The 14147-nt window shown below is 49.0% G+C and overlaps 7 protein-coding genes and 1 non-coding gene across 8 annotated transcripts; 7 read left to right on the top strand and 1 right to left on the bottom strand.

The window, feature by feature from the left end:
• Positions 1-70: 70 nt before the first annotated feature.
• COCSADRAFT_87168 (uncharacterized protein) lies at positions 71-319 on the top strand (the record flags this gene model as incomplete). Its single annotated transcript, XM_007700313.1, has 1 exon — positions 71-319. A coding segment is annotated over one exon (249 nt), but the record flags the coding sequence as incomplete, so codon positions are not given.
• A 232-nt stretch (positions 320-551) lies between these two features.
• On the top strand, positions 552-981 carry COCSADRAFT_35377 (uncharacterized protein; the record flags this gene model as incomplete). The annotated part of the gene is made up of 2 exons (XM_007700101.1): positions 552-746; positions 805-981. Coding segments are annotated over 2 exons (234 nt in total), but the record flags the coding sequence as incomplete, so codon positions are not given.
• Positions 982-3985: 3004 nt separating this feature from the next.
• On the top strand, positions 3986-4621 carry COCSADRAFT_354468 (uncharacterized protein; the record flags this gene model as incomplete). Its single annotated transcript, XM_007700312.1, has 2 exons — positions 3986-4255; positions 4307-4621. 2 exons carry the CDS (start codon positions 3986-3988, stop codon positions 4577-4579), a joined length of 543 nt encoding a protein of 180 aa, XP_007698502.1. The 3' UTR covers positions 4580-4621.
• Positions 4622-6092: 1471 nt separating this feature from the next.
• Positions 6093-7499, top strand: COCSADRAFT_35376 (uncharacterized protein). Its single transcript, XM_007700100.1, has 4 exons — positions 6093-6481; positions 6563-6772; positions 6829-7147; positions 7208-7499. Exons 1-4 carry the CDS (start codon positions 6194-6196, stop codon positions 7330-7332), a joined length of 942 nt encoding a protein of 313 aa, XP_007698290.1. The 5' UTR covers positions 6093-6193; the 3' UTR covers positions 7333-7499.
• A 215-nt stretch (positions 7500-7714) lies between these two features.
• On the top strand, positions 7715-7803 carry COCSADRAFT_t37. Its single transcript has one exon. It is a non-coding gene; the product is annotated as a tRNA-Cys (tRNA).
• A 1482-nt stretch (positions 7804-9285) lies between these two features.
• COCSADRAFT_304131 (uncharacterized protein) lies at positions 9286-9691 on the bottom strand. Its single transcript, XM_007700311.1, has one exon. It carries the CDS (start codon positions 9629-9631, stop codon positions 9377-9379), a length of 255 nt encoding a protein of 84 aa, XP_007698501.1. The 5' UTR covers positions 9632-9691; the 3' UTR covers positions 9286-9376.
• Positions 9692-10612: 921 nt separating this feature from the next.
• Positions 10613-12967, top strand: COCSADRAFT_35375 (uncharacterized protein). Its single transcript, XM_007700099.1, has one exon. The coding sequence runs from the start codon at positions 11095-11097 to the stop codon at positions 12670-12672; it is 1578 nt and encodes a 525-aa protein (XP_007698289.1). The 5' UTR covers positions 10613-11094; the 3' UTR covers positions 12673-12967.
• Positions 12968-13339: 372 nt separating this feature from the next.
• On the top strand, positions 13340-14146 carry COCSADRAFT_304122 (uncharacterized protein). The gene has a single exon (XM_007700310.1). It carries the CDS (start codon positions 13474-13476, stop codon positions 14029-14031), a length of 558 nt encoding a protein of 185 aa, XP_007698500.1. The 5' UTR covers positions 13340-13473; the 3' UTR covers positions 14032-14146.
• The last annotated feature ends 1 nt before the right edge of the window (position 14147 follows it).

The following is a 14147-nucleotide window of genomic DNA, read 5'->3' as shown; positions in this document are numbered from 1 at the left end:
TAATGCACCTATCCATACTGCTCGTGTCTCCAAAACTTGGTTCAGGAATCACAACATTGAGACTATTGACTGGCCCCCCTTTTCTCCGGATCTCAACCCCATCGAACACCTCTGGTGGGCACTCAAAAAGAAACTCCATGAGCTGCACCCCGAGTTTGACTACATGGGCGACACAGAAAGGGAGTGGGATCAGTTTGAAAATGGGTTGCGAGAGGCCTGGTCTGCCATACCTGATTCTTTGATTACCAAACTGATCTCGAGTATGCCGCGACGCCTCGACGCCGTGCGCACTGCACATGGTTATCAAACAAAATATTAAGATTAATAGCTTTAATTTGATTATTTCAAAATTAATTTTGGACGTGGTTTGGTGGAGCTGCACGGGGTTGAAGTTATGGGAAAAAGTGGTGATCGTGGCCCGTGCGCTCGGGGGAACAGACTTTTGAGCTAGTACTGTATAAAGCGCTTTATGTCTCTCACTTCACTTATCAATTCACAAATAGTTCACAACAACTCTCTTCTACAATATTTTACGCATTATCAAGATGAAGCTTTTTTTTACTCTACCCTTAGCCTTCACTGCACTGGTGATAAGCACCCCAACTAAGCTAGACAACCGATTTTATCTGGGCAAAGTGCAAGATACACTTGAAGCTCGTCAAGCTCTGGTCACACAAGCTCCATCAATCCCACCACCTCCACCAGCCTCCCAACCTGTTGTCTGCAGCTGTCCTAAGATCCTTGGAGTATGTTTTATACAAAGATTTGTATCCTTCATTGGTACTTTCACTAACCGAATAACAGCGTTGCATAGTTGATGCTAGTTGTGTGTGTTGCAATTAGAGAGTTACTATATGTCCGTCTAGAATTTTATCGTTGTATGGAGTTCTCTGTAGTTTTATGTAGAGTTTAAGCTCGAGCGGTATATTCAAGTCATAGTTTGGATCTCTTTATAAGAAATACAAAGTATTTTCGTAAGCTAATAGCACTTTCCCTTGAAGCCACGTCAGGCGATATATAATGCTGAGTAGCAACTTCTACTCGGACTGAGTTCAATGTACACTAATGAAGGATGCCTTGGTTAATGAGAGAACGCGCAGGAAACGAGGGAGGCTTCTGCTCCTACAACAAACTGAGGTGTATCACGGTGATTCTGTCTTGGGGTCTCCAAAGTAAAAGAGGCGAATGATAGCCTATGACTCCAGCAGGAAGAGTAGGAACAGCTACGACACCAAAGAGCTAAAACAATGAGGGAGCGTGCGCAGGAGAGGCTGTTGAAGGTGGAGGAGAAGGATCTGAGGTGCCAGGCAAGGGCTTCAGCAAGCTTGGCAAAGCAGGAGAAGGAGCAGGAGGATTCTAAAAAGGTCCCGAGTATCGCAGCTCGTAGGGCTGCACAATAACTCCAAAATTCACCAAAACTTCCAAAGAGATAGCAGAAGGGGCTTTGAGGCTCCTATAAAAACTGTTCCAGAGAAAAGAAGCTTACCATAAGTCCTTAAGGCAGTAGGGAGTTTGAGAGAGGTGGTGGAGCTTTACCACCTCTAACTTTATAGCGAGGCAGAAAATTCAATAGGATACTTTATGTGAAGATTAGAAGTAAATGCATATGAGTTCCCCAGACGTTTGTTCAGATGTACCCTTGTATTTTACAGCAATTTTCTCTCTATCTACAAGTGTGGGATCGAATGATCCAAGACATTTGATTCTCTACATTGAGATGCGCCTTTGCCCAAGTGGACAATGTACAGTGACAGGTAAGACGTTACCTTCTGTGGCAGTGTCATATAGCCGGAGAAGTAGGTAGCGTCGGGAGTCTTTGCCTGCACTTCAATGTCTCCTTGAACAATCTGTTATTGGTAAACCCATTCAATGCAATCCGAACCCATAGAAGCCTCAGCAGGGACTACGAGATGGGCATCAAGGTACTAAACAAGTTCTGTAAGAAAATATCCCAACATATCATGGTCAGTAACGTTCATCCACTCGTAACGGAATAACCGCCGTAGCGGAACACCAACACTATTTTCTCCCTCCACAATGCCAACAACAGCTACATAGCTAAGATAGTCTTCGAGTACAATCTTTGATCTTTTATCTTCCCCTAATTTTACTATCTTAGAGCTGCTCAACCAATTAACTTTTGCCACATAGCAAACAGGATATCTAGATCCCACCAATAAACTTCTAGTAAGGCAGTCATGCTGAATCCTTAAATATTGTGAGAGAAGGGTTGGCGGTTAAGCCTTTCTTTCTACATCATTCCTGATACGGCCAGTTCCTTGTCTCACGATGGTTCAACATTGCAAGCACCAAGGCTGCCTCGTCGATGTCATTAGCAACGCTGGGCAAGCACACCATGACAAAGTCTTCAAAAAAAACTGTGGTTTGCACGGTTGCTACAATGGTAATGAGCTTAATCACATTTTGAGTGTTAAGCATCGCAAATGCGGGTTTGGGGACTGCAAAGATTACAAGATCAAGTTCAAAACCGATGCTGCGTTTCGGAGGCATTGTAACGAGCACCATGGTGGAAACTTCACAACTGATCGGTATGGTGGAGATCTCGACAATGGATATGAGAGCGATTTCGCTGTTTAGTAATGTGTAAAAGGTGAGACGCGCGGGGTCACCTCGCAGCCCCGTATGAAATCGCACCTCACCGCGTGCACAGGGTTAATGACTTTACAGGTCTCAAGGGAGGTTCTAAAGCTCATACAAGTTACTCTACAAGAATTCAGAACGACAAGGACTCGAGGTTGGTGCTACGCGAGGGGAAGCTTAGTGTGCCACGAAGGTGCTGTGCAAATCAGGCTCGGAGATAACAAGGTGAATATGGATTTTCTGATAGGGGGAGCATATGTATTTGGAGTTGGCTACGTCTAATTATATTTGTTGTGCGCGTATACTGGGGGATTGCACACCCAGAGAATGTATACAATATAGACGAGACAGGCGTCATACTATCCATACTAAGTTGAAACCTGGAATTGGAAACAAGAGCGATAACTCTTTATCTATGCCTATAGCTCCAACTCATATCATTCGACTAAGTCTATATCGTGAGTTTTCAAAGAATACTTGCAGATCCTAGCGCTGCTTCACCCAGGTACTCGCTGCTTGAGGCCTTTCCTGGTTTTCTCAGGCGCTCATCACACCTACATACACTCGCAGTGATAATATATGATATTCCTTGTCTATTCAGCTGCGCCTGTCGCAGCCATCTTAGGCAGGTAGGATTAGCGGCTTGTCATTCGCGTATCTGCCGCTTCTAGCCAAGAAATCCGGGATAGTAACAGGGTTGCGATCCTATACGGTGCGCTGACACGCCACATTCTTGAAATACTATATGCAGATGTAAGTCACGAATTGAGAAGTAATCAAAAACTTGGTACTGAAGCTTCACTACATAGACTCCAAAAATGTGACGTTGACTACTTGTTCATGCAAATTTTGAGTTTGCTGAACGGTTCGTACCATGCGTCCCGGAGGAGATTCACCAAGCAGCTGGTAACGACTGAATGTACATAATACCATTGCTAGAGTTGGTGTAGCGTGTTGGCTTACTGACTAAAACCTGAGTTCAGCCAATAGCGTGACCTACATCACGATACCCGTTGGCACTATATTCATGCAGCACGCCTGATCGTGCTTCCTGATAGTGCTTATCCATGATCTGCCTCAAATTTCACCTGCATTGTTAGTAAAGTACCAGGTATGGTCATAAGGCTTAGTCTCATATGCAGCAGGCCTAATCGTGCTACTGAGAAGTGCATTTCCCTTCTTGAGCCTAGGCTCATGGAATTATCACAAGAACGTTTTCTTTGCCAAGGTCCGAAAAATATAGGCGAGCATTCCATGGAGAAATGGCTCATTGAAGGGTAGAGAGAAAGTATAAAAGAAGGTGCCTCTCTCGCATCATTACCACCACAAAGACAGAGACTACAAGCATCAAGATCAATCAACTTTGTTTTCATTTCTTTACGCAATGCAGTTCAAGAGCACTCTCCTTCTTGCTTTCCTTAGCGCTTCTAGTGCTTTCATCATTCCCGAGGGTACTGGAGATGGTGTCTACGAGCACCATGTCAATGCCAATGGTGTTGATGTCCACGTCAAGATTGGCAACGCCACGGACTTCTCTGCCACAGAATTGAGCGTTTATACCAAGAGAGTGAATTCCATTCGCGCTTCACGCCTTCAGGCCCGCGATGGCGCTTTTTGCAACCAGGGCCCTGACAAAGCAAACATGCATCATGGCGTCAGTACTCTTAGAATTCACTACGAAAAGCTAGTAACTAACTCATTCTAGGACACTGATGCCGCAAACGCTGATCTGGATTACCAGTGCAGCAATTATGGACCGACCAAGGGCCGCCACAACTACTACTCTGTTCGTGGCAATACCGTTGCATTCTTTTGCAACCGTGCTATCAACTCGGTCCAATGCACTGCGAGTCGACGTGCTCAGACGAGCAGTTACATCACAGAGAAATGCGGGTGGTACCATGCTGGATGGTGGGATGCGGGTTTGACTAGCTACGGTTACGATACTGGCAGATGTTTCTGCAGTGAATGTGTCTAAATATACAGTCATTAGGTTAGAACAGAGGCAGGAGTAAGAAGGTGCGGAAAGCAGTCTTGATATCGACTTTTCAGGTGAAATGTTTGAGTAGTCTAGGATATTATACAAATACAATCAAGTGTGGACGAATTCTTGATGGCTGCTTTGAAACACGTGGAACCCGCCTCGGATCTCAGTAATGGCTTTGATGGTCTTCTCTGGATCTTGTTGTATTTAGGCCAATAATATAAGTGAATTCATACGTGCGAACACATAGTAGCCAGCTATATGGCCTATTGGACTGAAACGTTAAACGTATTATTCTAGCATAATTGAACCATACAGACGTCAGTTACTCACAGAGAGGAGCATAATCTAGTGAATTGGCAAGTAATCTGCGGACGTGCTAGCTATTGAAACTCAAATAGGATCACTGGGCATGTTGTGGCACGTTCACCAATGAATCAATCGAATGACTGAAACGTTTCCCGCTTTGATCTTACGCACCGCTCTTTCATTTTAGGTTAAAATCCTGTCGCTCTTAATTCTTAGTATACTGCTTATAGGGTGCTTATTTTCATAGTTCATGGACGATTAGTAGAGAAGATTCATAGACTAGTTTTGTGACTGCAAATGGGTAAATGCCTAGTCGACCAGCTATTTGCATACACTGCTCATCATTATAACACGAACGCACAAACATGTTAGCCTGAACATGAAAAGGGGTCAGCTATAACAGAGGTGTACCATATGATTGGGCGCAAAGTAGTGCTGTTTTTAACTACGAGCATGCACCGACAAAGAGAACGACTTGGGTGAAGGGTGCACGGTCTTGGTTGGCAGAAACATCTCCAAACAGAAACATCGCACGTTGGCGCGTGTTGAGGTGCGTGTTGATAGGGGTAAACCATCTAGCTTCTATGATCCAGCCGCATGGCCGCTCAGGGGTTGCTCCAGGCAAGTTCGATGACAAATGGGGTTCCGACTATACACTCTTGAAGTACTTCTTTGATATGACGCAAGTGCCGCTTATGGAAATGTTTGGTAATGAGACAGAACTTCGAGAAAGAAATATCAGACACGTCAGCAACGCTCGAAGGATTAATACTAACAATGGTCATCGCATTCTCTATTAGATCGTATCGTATTGTTAGAATACAGTTGAGGCTGATTTTGATACTCTCTTTGCCCGAGTCTCCTCACGATGAGCCCAATCATCGGGTTCTGGTGTGTTGTTAAAGATAGACAATTGTAATAGGAAGTACAATACAATTTGTATAACGAATTCGTGTCCAAGTTGGCCATCTTGGTGTTCTCTTAAATAACTTGTGAGCTGCCATGGCTCTCATTTCTGGCTATTGATGCAATGCGAAGACTTTATTTCTACTGATGTTCAATGCATAAACAAATCGCTAGCGTTGGTAGTTTCCAAGATATATCTGCGAACCGTACTTTTGTTGGTTCGAAAACGTCGAATTGTCATTCCCCACTAGTAGTGCATGGATTTTGGTCGGCGATGTCATTCGAGACTGGCCCGTGCACTAATCTTCCATCTCGAATTGCGAAAAGTATCCCGCATCAAACGTCCGCTACGCCCCGCCACAACACCAAAGTCCATTCGACATTGCGACTACGATGTCCACTCCGAGTAGATGCTTGGCCACGGCCGCTAAGAACTTCAAAAGCTCACCCATTGCGACCGTCCCGCAACGAGCCTTTGCTTCGAGCACAACGAATGCGCTGGCATATTCACGGAATGCCACCACGCCGAAAACCACATGTCTGAGGGAATTGCAAAGGATACAGACCAGCGCGGGGAAGACTGCGGGCAGCTTGGGCGAGCAGGCACGAACGTTCTCACAATCGGCATCGCGAAGCAAGCTCAAGACAATTGACCAGATTCGAGCACGGAACAAGGGCGGGGTATGTTGGATATTCCTTTCCAGAAGGATTGTCAACCGATATTGGAATTACTTGGATGTTCAATAGTTGACATGTGTCCAGCCATTCAACCTCACAGCCGCCATCCTCTTCATCGCAGCTGGCGGAGGACTATGGGCCTATTTCACGTACGAGAAGGAGCGCCTGGCACGGAAGCGGATAGCAGAGCAGACCAAAGGCATAGGCAAGCCCAAAGTTGGTGGACCATTCCAGCTAGTAGATCAAAACGGGAATCCATTCAGCAACGAGGACATGCTCGGGAAATACTCATTAGTATGTCAATTGCTCTACGAACCTTGGAAAAGGTGTATTAATTGAGTCCCCTCTAGGTCTACTTCGGCTTCACCCACTGCCCGGACATTTGCCCCGACGAACTCGACAAGATGGCCCTCATGTACGACAAGGTCGTCGCGGAATGCGGCAACGTCCTCCTACCCATCATGATTACATGCGATCCCGCGCGCGACAACCCCAAAGTACTGAAGGAATACCTAGCCGAGTTCCACCCGGACTTTATTGGTTTGACGGGCGACTACGAGCAAATCAAGAGCACGTGCAAGGCGTACAGGGTGTACTTTAGCACACCGAATAACGTCAAGCCTGGACAAGACTATCTGGTCGATCACAGCATCTACTTTTATCTCATGGGTATGTAGTTGGTGACAAAGAAGGATATCAACATGATGGGATGCTAACTCGTGATTATAGATCCAGAAGGCGACTTCGTCGAAGCTATCGGCCGCAACTTTACAGCTGACCAAGCTGCCAAGGTTATTTCTGATCACATCAAGGATTGGGAGAAGCCGCTTAAGAAGGAGACGCGGTGGGAGTAAGATGGCATTTTTTTGGTGTAAAGACAGGGTGGTCAAAGTGTGAGGCAAGGATAGGAAGATGACAGTGTATGAATACAATGGCAGCAAACTTGTACTATACGATAGCGAGCTATGTATATTACTGTACAAAAATGTATAAGAAGAATGTTTCTGGGCAGATGCTCATAACTCATTTGGCTACTTGAATGGTTGCGAATATAGGGTAATAAGGCGTCTCTAGTCAGAGTGTGATTACATAGAGAGTAAGCAGTAATATGTACCGAGGAAGGATGATGCGCGGGGTAAACACGACCATTGCCTTGGACTTTCATCGCATCCTCTTCCAGACGACTATCAGTTGTAGTATATATTGATTGAAATTTGAGGAATTGTTATCTTCACTGGGCCGGTAACTCAGTGGTAGAGTGTAGGACTGCAGTTCTCCCAAAAACCGCCTTCCCGAAGTCACCGGTTCGACTCCGGTTCGGCCCTTATTTTTTTTGGTTCTTTTCTTTGTTCCTCAAATCTGAGCAGAGTGGATCTATTCCTGTTTTTTGGCTCTACCGCTTTCATCATTTTGCATGTTATGGTGTAGTCATTGTTCCGGGGAGTATTTTTGGGCAGGCGTTGCTTGTTTTGCTTGTTTTGTCTTTGTGTTTCATTATTTGGGTTGAATGGGCTTGGGGTGAGGTAGGAAAAGCAAAGGTGATGGCGCATGCAGATGCAGATATGTTGACTGATTGAGCGATTAGAGATTTCTGTATTCTTTGTTTTCGAGCTGCAAGATGGCAATGTGCGTGCTATTTTTTTTGAGAGTACATGGGTGAATGGGCGGTGGTAACCGTGTGTACCTATGTACAACATTTTCGAGAGTGATTGGAGAGACGTAAGCTTGTGTGTGTGTTACATGTTTATTTTGCCAATCATTGAAGTGACTCATGACTAAGTGTATTTTTGGGTAGTACTCTCAACGAATCATAAAGGACTTTGCACAAGACGCAGATTTTGTGGGCGTGTTATTCTGGAGTGTGAACTAGATTGCTTTTTCTATACTTTGTGTGCAAAGTGCCGTAAGTAGCATGACTGGAGATGGGAAAGATGACGTGCATGGGTCAAGAATGGATGGACGTAGTGTGCGTACGTATATAGTTTCCTGATTGAAGCAGTTCGGAGTGACCATGGTTTCCGCGGACTTATGGAACTTGCCGATTTAATCGTCTGTCAGATAAGTACTAACTATTTTTTGTCATCACAATTTTTTTTTCGTATTCTAATTCTTACTCTAGAATGCAGTCATATCGCAAACTTTGCGTTTCCGCTGAGGGGTATAGCCCGCGAATCCTGCTGCAGAGTGGCGTGGCCAGCAAATGCATATCGTGAGGGATTAATTTTTCTCGCTGCTCAAACAGGTATACCTCATGCATCAAAAAAAAACGGCAAGATGGCTCCACTATGAGGCGATACACAACCGTACCGTTGATCTACAAAGAAGATTCCAAACGGGCGATTGCGAATGTTCTGGGTCGGCGGACCGGTGGGGTGGGCAAGAGGCAGCTGCAGGAACAGTGGGAACCTAAAGTAATCTGGGTTCTTGCCGCAGCTTGGGAGTGGGTCTGTAGATAGCGTATGCAGGTTGTTTCTAGTGGTTCTGTGTCCACTTTTGAGGGAGATGCACCAGAGTCAGTTGTACAGGTGAGGTGGATGGGATTTTTCTTCTTGTTGGGTGTGGACCAGAAGGGCGATGTTTTAAGAGTTTGACGATGGAGATCCGAAGTGGCCCCCGTGTTGAGCGGTGGCTAGTGGACGCACGGCCCCCTCGACGAATTTCCAGAGGGCGACGAATGATTGCATGGGCATTTTCTTGGGCGGTCGGAGTTGAGTAACGGTGCCAATGATGTGGTGGTTGAAATAGGGCCTTTGTGCGATCTGCATGCAGTCGGGTTATTAGGCTCACCCGGCACCCCGCTCAGCTCGTAAACTAAAACATTTGTGCGCTGAGGATCGTCGACAAGGCCGAGTCGGTGCTGACGAGACAGGTGGGCGGGTGTCGTTGTGGCGCGACCTCTCAGCATGGCAGGCTTGTTATCTCAGATTGCTGAGCTGTCAGTGTTTCAAAAGTCAGATTTTTGGATGCAAAGATGACGATGGCAGCGGCGGAGCAGGAGCAGGAGCAGGAGCAGGAGCGGAGCAACGGCTGGGCTATGGCGGCAGGAGCGCGAGCGGTGAGACAGTGTATAGCGCTGATGGATGCACAACGGGTTGATTCACCCAGCGGCGGCAGAGGGCTGAAGTGGCAGGACCATGGACCAAGCCGTGTCATCTGTGGGAACACGCGCGTGGCTATGGATGCATGACCGTAGAGGAGGAGAAGACATGGCTACATGGCGCGTCTAGCTAGCATGCATACATGCATGCATGCATCCATGGCTGCAAAGGCAGTGGGCGTCGGCCGCGACAAGAAGCAATAGTTTTGATGGCTATCTTGCGCGCACACGGCTGATGTGAGGGGGGGGGGGGCTTCTTTTTTGGGAGTCAAAATAAACATGTCACGGGCGGCGCTGTGGCTAAGGGGCTTGTGCCACCAAACACAGTGCAGCATGTTGATGTCGAGGCTTGAGTACGAGGGCGGGCTTACGCTGCTTACACGCAGCTGGGAGAGTGTGTTTGCGTAGTAATGTAGCATGTCATAATCAAGGCGGCTAGTTATGGGATGCTGTCTAGGGAGGTGAGCCGTGAAGAGTATAGTGCAGCTGCCAGCCAGACGTGCGTGGTGCAGGCGTGCATGTGCTAGAGGAGTCGTCTGACTGACGCGGGGTAAATAGGTGGAGGTGAAGGAGAGACATGGATACATGAATATCTAAGTATAATCAACTAGTTATGCGAATGCACTGTACATAATACATGGCCGGATTGGGGACGCAAACAAACAGAGGATAACAACAGCAGGAACGACAGGGCTGTCGTTGTGCCGAGCCCGAGTCCGTCCGTATGGCTTTTTGGCTGGTGGCGCCGGGCGATGAAGTCATGGACAGCCGGGCAGAGCGTGGCACTGGCACCGTCCGTGGCATTGGCATGGCAATCAAGACTCGTCCATTGCAGCCACGGGCTCAGCCAGCGCTGGATAGTCGGCGGCCTAGCAGATGGCAGCAGAGACGGGTTGGTGTGGTTAGCGTGCTGGGGCCTGCCGGGGCGTGCTGGGGCCTGAGTCAGCAGCCGGGCGTGGCCTGCAACCGAGATCTGGAACATGGTCTGCACGGCAAAACTCCTGCAGGGCCGCCTGATAGCACCCAGTGATGGCCATCCCTACTTAACTCTATCACGCCGCCGCCGCCCCTCCCACGCCCATGGACGCCGTCCCACATCCTGCCTGGCCCAGCCCGGACTCGTTCCCAGCCCTCGCTGCTCGTTGATCTGTTAAAGAAGACGCGCTGCTGCCAATGCGTCGCCCCCATTCTCCCTCCCCAACCTGCTGCCCATGCGAGCGCTCTTTCTTCGGAACTCACCCAGACGCCAGACGCCCCATCCGCGTCGCTCATTTTACGCCCACACTACCCCTGTCGCACCTCCCAGAGACACCAAACACGCCTGGCTCGCCTCGACTGAACACACCAACCCTCTCTGTTTCTTGCTTCTTCCCGTCCGGCTGAGACGTCTAAAATAAATATCCGCCCTGCCCATTGCTGACCGCGCTCCCGTGTGTCCAAACACACATCACCCCCCCCCCCTTCCCCAGACCCGCAATCCTGGCTTCCTCTTCCTATGGACCCAGCTGCCACCGACACCATGTCGCGAAGTCGAACCACGCGTACCCGCTCGGCAAACTCTGGCGCCGCTGCCACGTATGGATACCATAATACTCACCATACACACGCCCAGCTGCCCCTTGGCTCCCCGCCCTCGTATGCCTGTGCCATTGACCCCCAGACTATGCGAAGGCTCCAAGCCCGAACAAAAGCAGAGCAAGATGCTGTCCGCGCCACCCCTCTTCCACCGCCCTACACTTGCACCGTCGACATCGAGGGCATCGTGGGTATCAAACAGGAACTGTCGTCGCCCTTTCAAGTCTCAGGTCACCGCGAGTGGACAGATGTCTACGCCATCCTCCGCGGCACTCAGTTAAGCCTCTATCGCATCAAGAACCCGCACCTCCTCAGCAAAAATAGGAACGCCTCGCCGGGCCGTTTGCTCAAGACGTTTTCTCTGCAGCATGCCGAGGTTGGCGTCGCCTCTGATGTCAAGAAATCGGCTTTGGTGCCAAAATCTCCCTTCGTTCACTTGGTGCCTGTTGCAGCTCGTCCCAAGCTATATGAGTCGGACCCACAACTCTTTGAGCCCGTAAGAGAACACCCCATCAGACTGCGCCTCGAGTTTGAACAATTCTTGCTGTGCCCCCAATCCGAGGAAAGCATGCTCGACTGGGTAGAATCATTCTGTGCTGCCATTGATATTAGCGCCCCGCTAGAGGACCGCAGCGAGCCTCGCTACAGAAGTTTGCCCCGAAGGAGTCGCAGACAGCGAGTCTTGGATGCTGCACAGGTCGGAGAAAACCTCGAGGGTTTGTCGAGTATGGAAGCTGGCCGTCGCCTCATTGCAGAACAGGAGCAGATTATGCGACAACTCTACCCCAACCTAGCAGGAAACCGCGAACCAAGCACAAGCCGCTCATCTCCATCTGCCGATGCCGAGATTGACGATTTTGATCCAGAAGATGTTCGCTTCCCTACACGAGAGGCAAGACAATCTCTGGCGCGTGTCTCTTCCCAAGACCAGGACCAGGCCGATGACGAGCAATCCGAGAACGGATCCGACCCCAAGTCGACACCTCTGCCTCCACCCTCGCCTGCGCAAATGATGCGCTACCGTCGCCGTTGTGCACCGGTACTGCTCGCTTCGTCGCCGCGGGTAAGCGATGTTGTTTTTGCCAAGGGTCAGCGTTTCCGCATCAGCGTAAAGGCTCATATGCTTGTTGAGTACACCGCCCATCCACCGCGCTATGACGCACATGGTTTTCCCAAGACCAGGAGGCCGTCTCACACCAGCGCAAGCCAAGCTCCGCCCGCACCAGTTGCAGACGAAACAGCGCCTGCAACCGTTGTACCGGAACGACCAAGCTCCCCAGTCCGGGGTATTAGCGATGATTCCATAACGTCTATTTCATTTGGCGAAGATCTCGCCCCTATCAACTCAAAGTCAAACACCGATGAGACGGGTCCATCAGGCCCGCCCTCACCAACTGGCAAGGCGCCCATGACGGCAGATGCAGCCCGCCAGTTGGACACCATTGGCAAGAGACGGCCCAGCATAGAGAGCCGCGAGGCTAGCCTGAACCCCATCAGTCTCGGTGTCGGACTGGTCATTTGAGCAACATGCCTTTCGTTTTTTCCGCATGATTCCCTTTGTTCTTTTTGCATCGCACGGCGTCGGATGAGCGAATTATATGGGTGCATCCTCAGCGCGATTGGGCGCTGACACGCTTGTCTTTTTTAGGCGCAGCACTTTCACTGGTGTTCACAAAAACTGCTAATTAGGAGAAATATATACCCCTTTACTATGTATGGATTATAGGGAAACCGAGGATTTTGACTAGATTTTGGCTTGGGGGCTTCGGATGTATATAGACCACGTTTAGCAATTGTTTAATAAACACCATCTACACTTTTGATTGTCTGCCTTTGTTCAGACCATGTGGGTGAATCGGCTTACTAATATCGTTTGGTTAAATTCCATTGGGATTGGATATGTTCAACCAGGGAAACGCCATCTTGTTACCAAGCAGGCATAAGATTGGCTAAGCATGTACGCCCACAGAGAGAGGCTTATCTGGCTTTTCTCCACAACTTCCGGACCAAACATGACTGCCCAGCATGCAATGTTACCATCATCCTCTTTCCGCATTTGTATTAGTCTACGCGCTCAACAGACCGAGCGCCCTGGGGAACCTTGAATTATCAGACGATCTGGGGATAGGTTTACTAGAAATGTCAAGAGGAGTATTCAAAGGAGAAGGTGAAAAATCGGACGAGCTGCGGACATGGCAATCGAATACTCAGCCATGACTATACCACCAACGACATACTTAAGCCAAATGCCAACCCCACTGTGTATACAAAGTAACATACAAACCGTATCATCAAATATCAAACACCACTGGACTCCCCAACCATGTCCCCCAAACCCATCGCCCTCATCCTCGGCGCAGGTCCCAACGCCGGCACCGCAATCGCCTCCTCCCTCTCTTCCCTCGGCTACTGCATCGCCACCGCCTCCCGCAGCAGCAGCAGCACCACCACCACCACCTCTCCCTCTTCAGAAACCCTCTCTCTAACCGCCGACTTCACCAACCCCTCCAGCATCCCCCCACTCTTCACCCGCATCCACACCGACCTCCACGCCTACCCCAGTGTCGTCGTCTACAACGCCGCCACCTTGACGCCCCCCGCCGACGCCGGTGTCGTAACCTCAGTCCCTGTAGATAGGTTTGTCGCGGACCTGAATGTTAATGCTGTGAGTCCGTATGTGGCGGCGCAAGAGGCGGTGAAGGGGTGGAAAGAAATGGGCAAGGAGGAAGGGGGCGATAAGACGTTCATCTTTACAGGGAATATGTTGAATCGGACAATTTTGCCCGTGGATGCATTGGTGACGTTGGGTGTGGGCAAGAGTGCGAGTGCGTATTGGGTTGGGCTTGCGGATGAGATACACAAGGGGGAGGGGTATCGGTGAGTTTTATTTGATTCTTTTTTCTTCTTCTTCTTCTTCTTCTTCTTCTTCTTCTTCTTCTTCTTCTTCTTCTCCTCACTTATGCGGTGGTTTGGGAAAAGCATAGGGCTGATGAGATG

The sequence above is a fragment of the Bipolaris sorokiniana genome (genome assembly GCF_000338995.1).
Source record: "Bipolaris sorokiniana ND90Pr unplaced genomic scaffold COCSAscaffold_5, whole genome shotgun sequence".
Taxonomy (NCBI): domain Eukaryota; kingdom Fungi; phylum Ascomycota; class Dothideomycetes; order Pleosporales; family Pleosporaceae; genus Bipolaris; species Bipolaris sorokiniana.
Note: the sequence above shows the minus strand (reverse complement) of the source record. Positions and strands in the feature narration are given on the sequence as shown.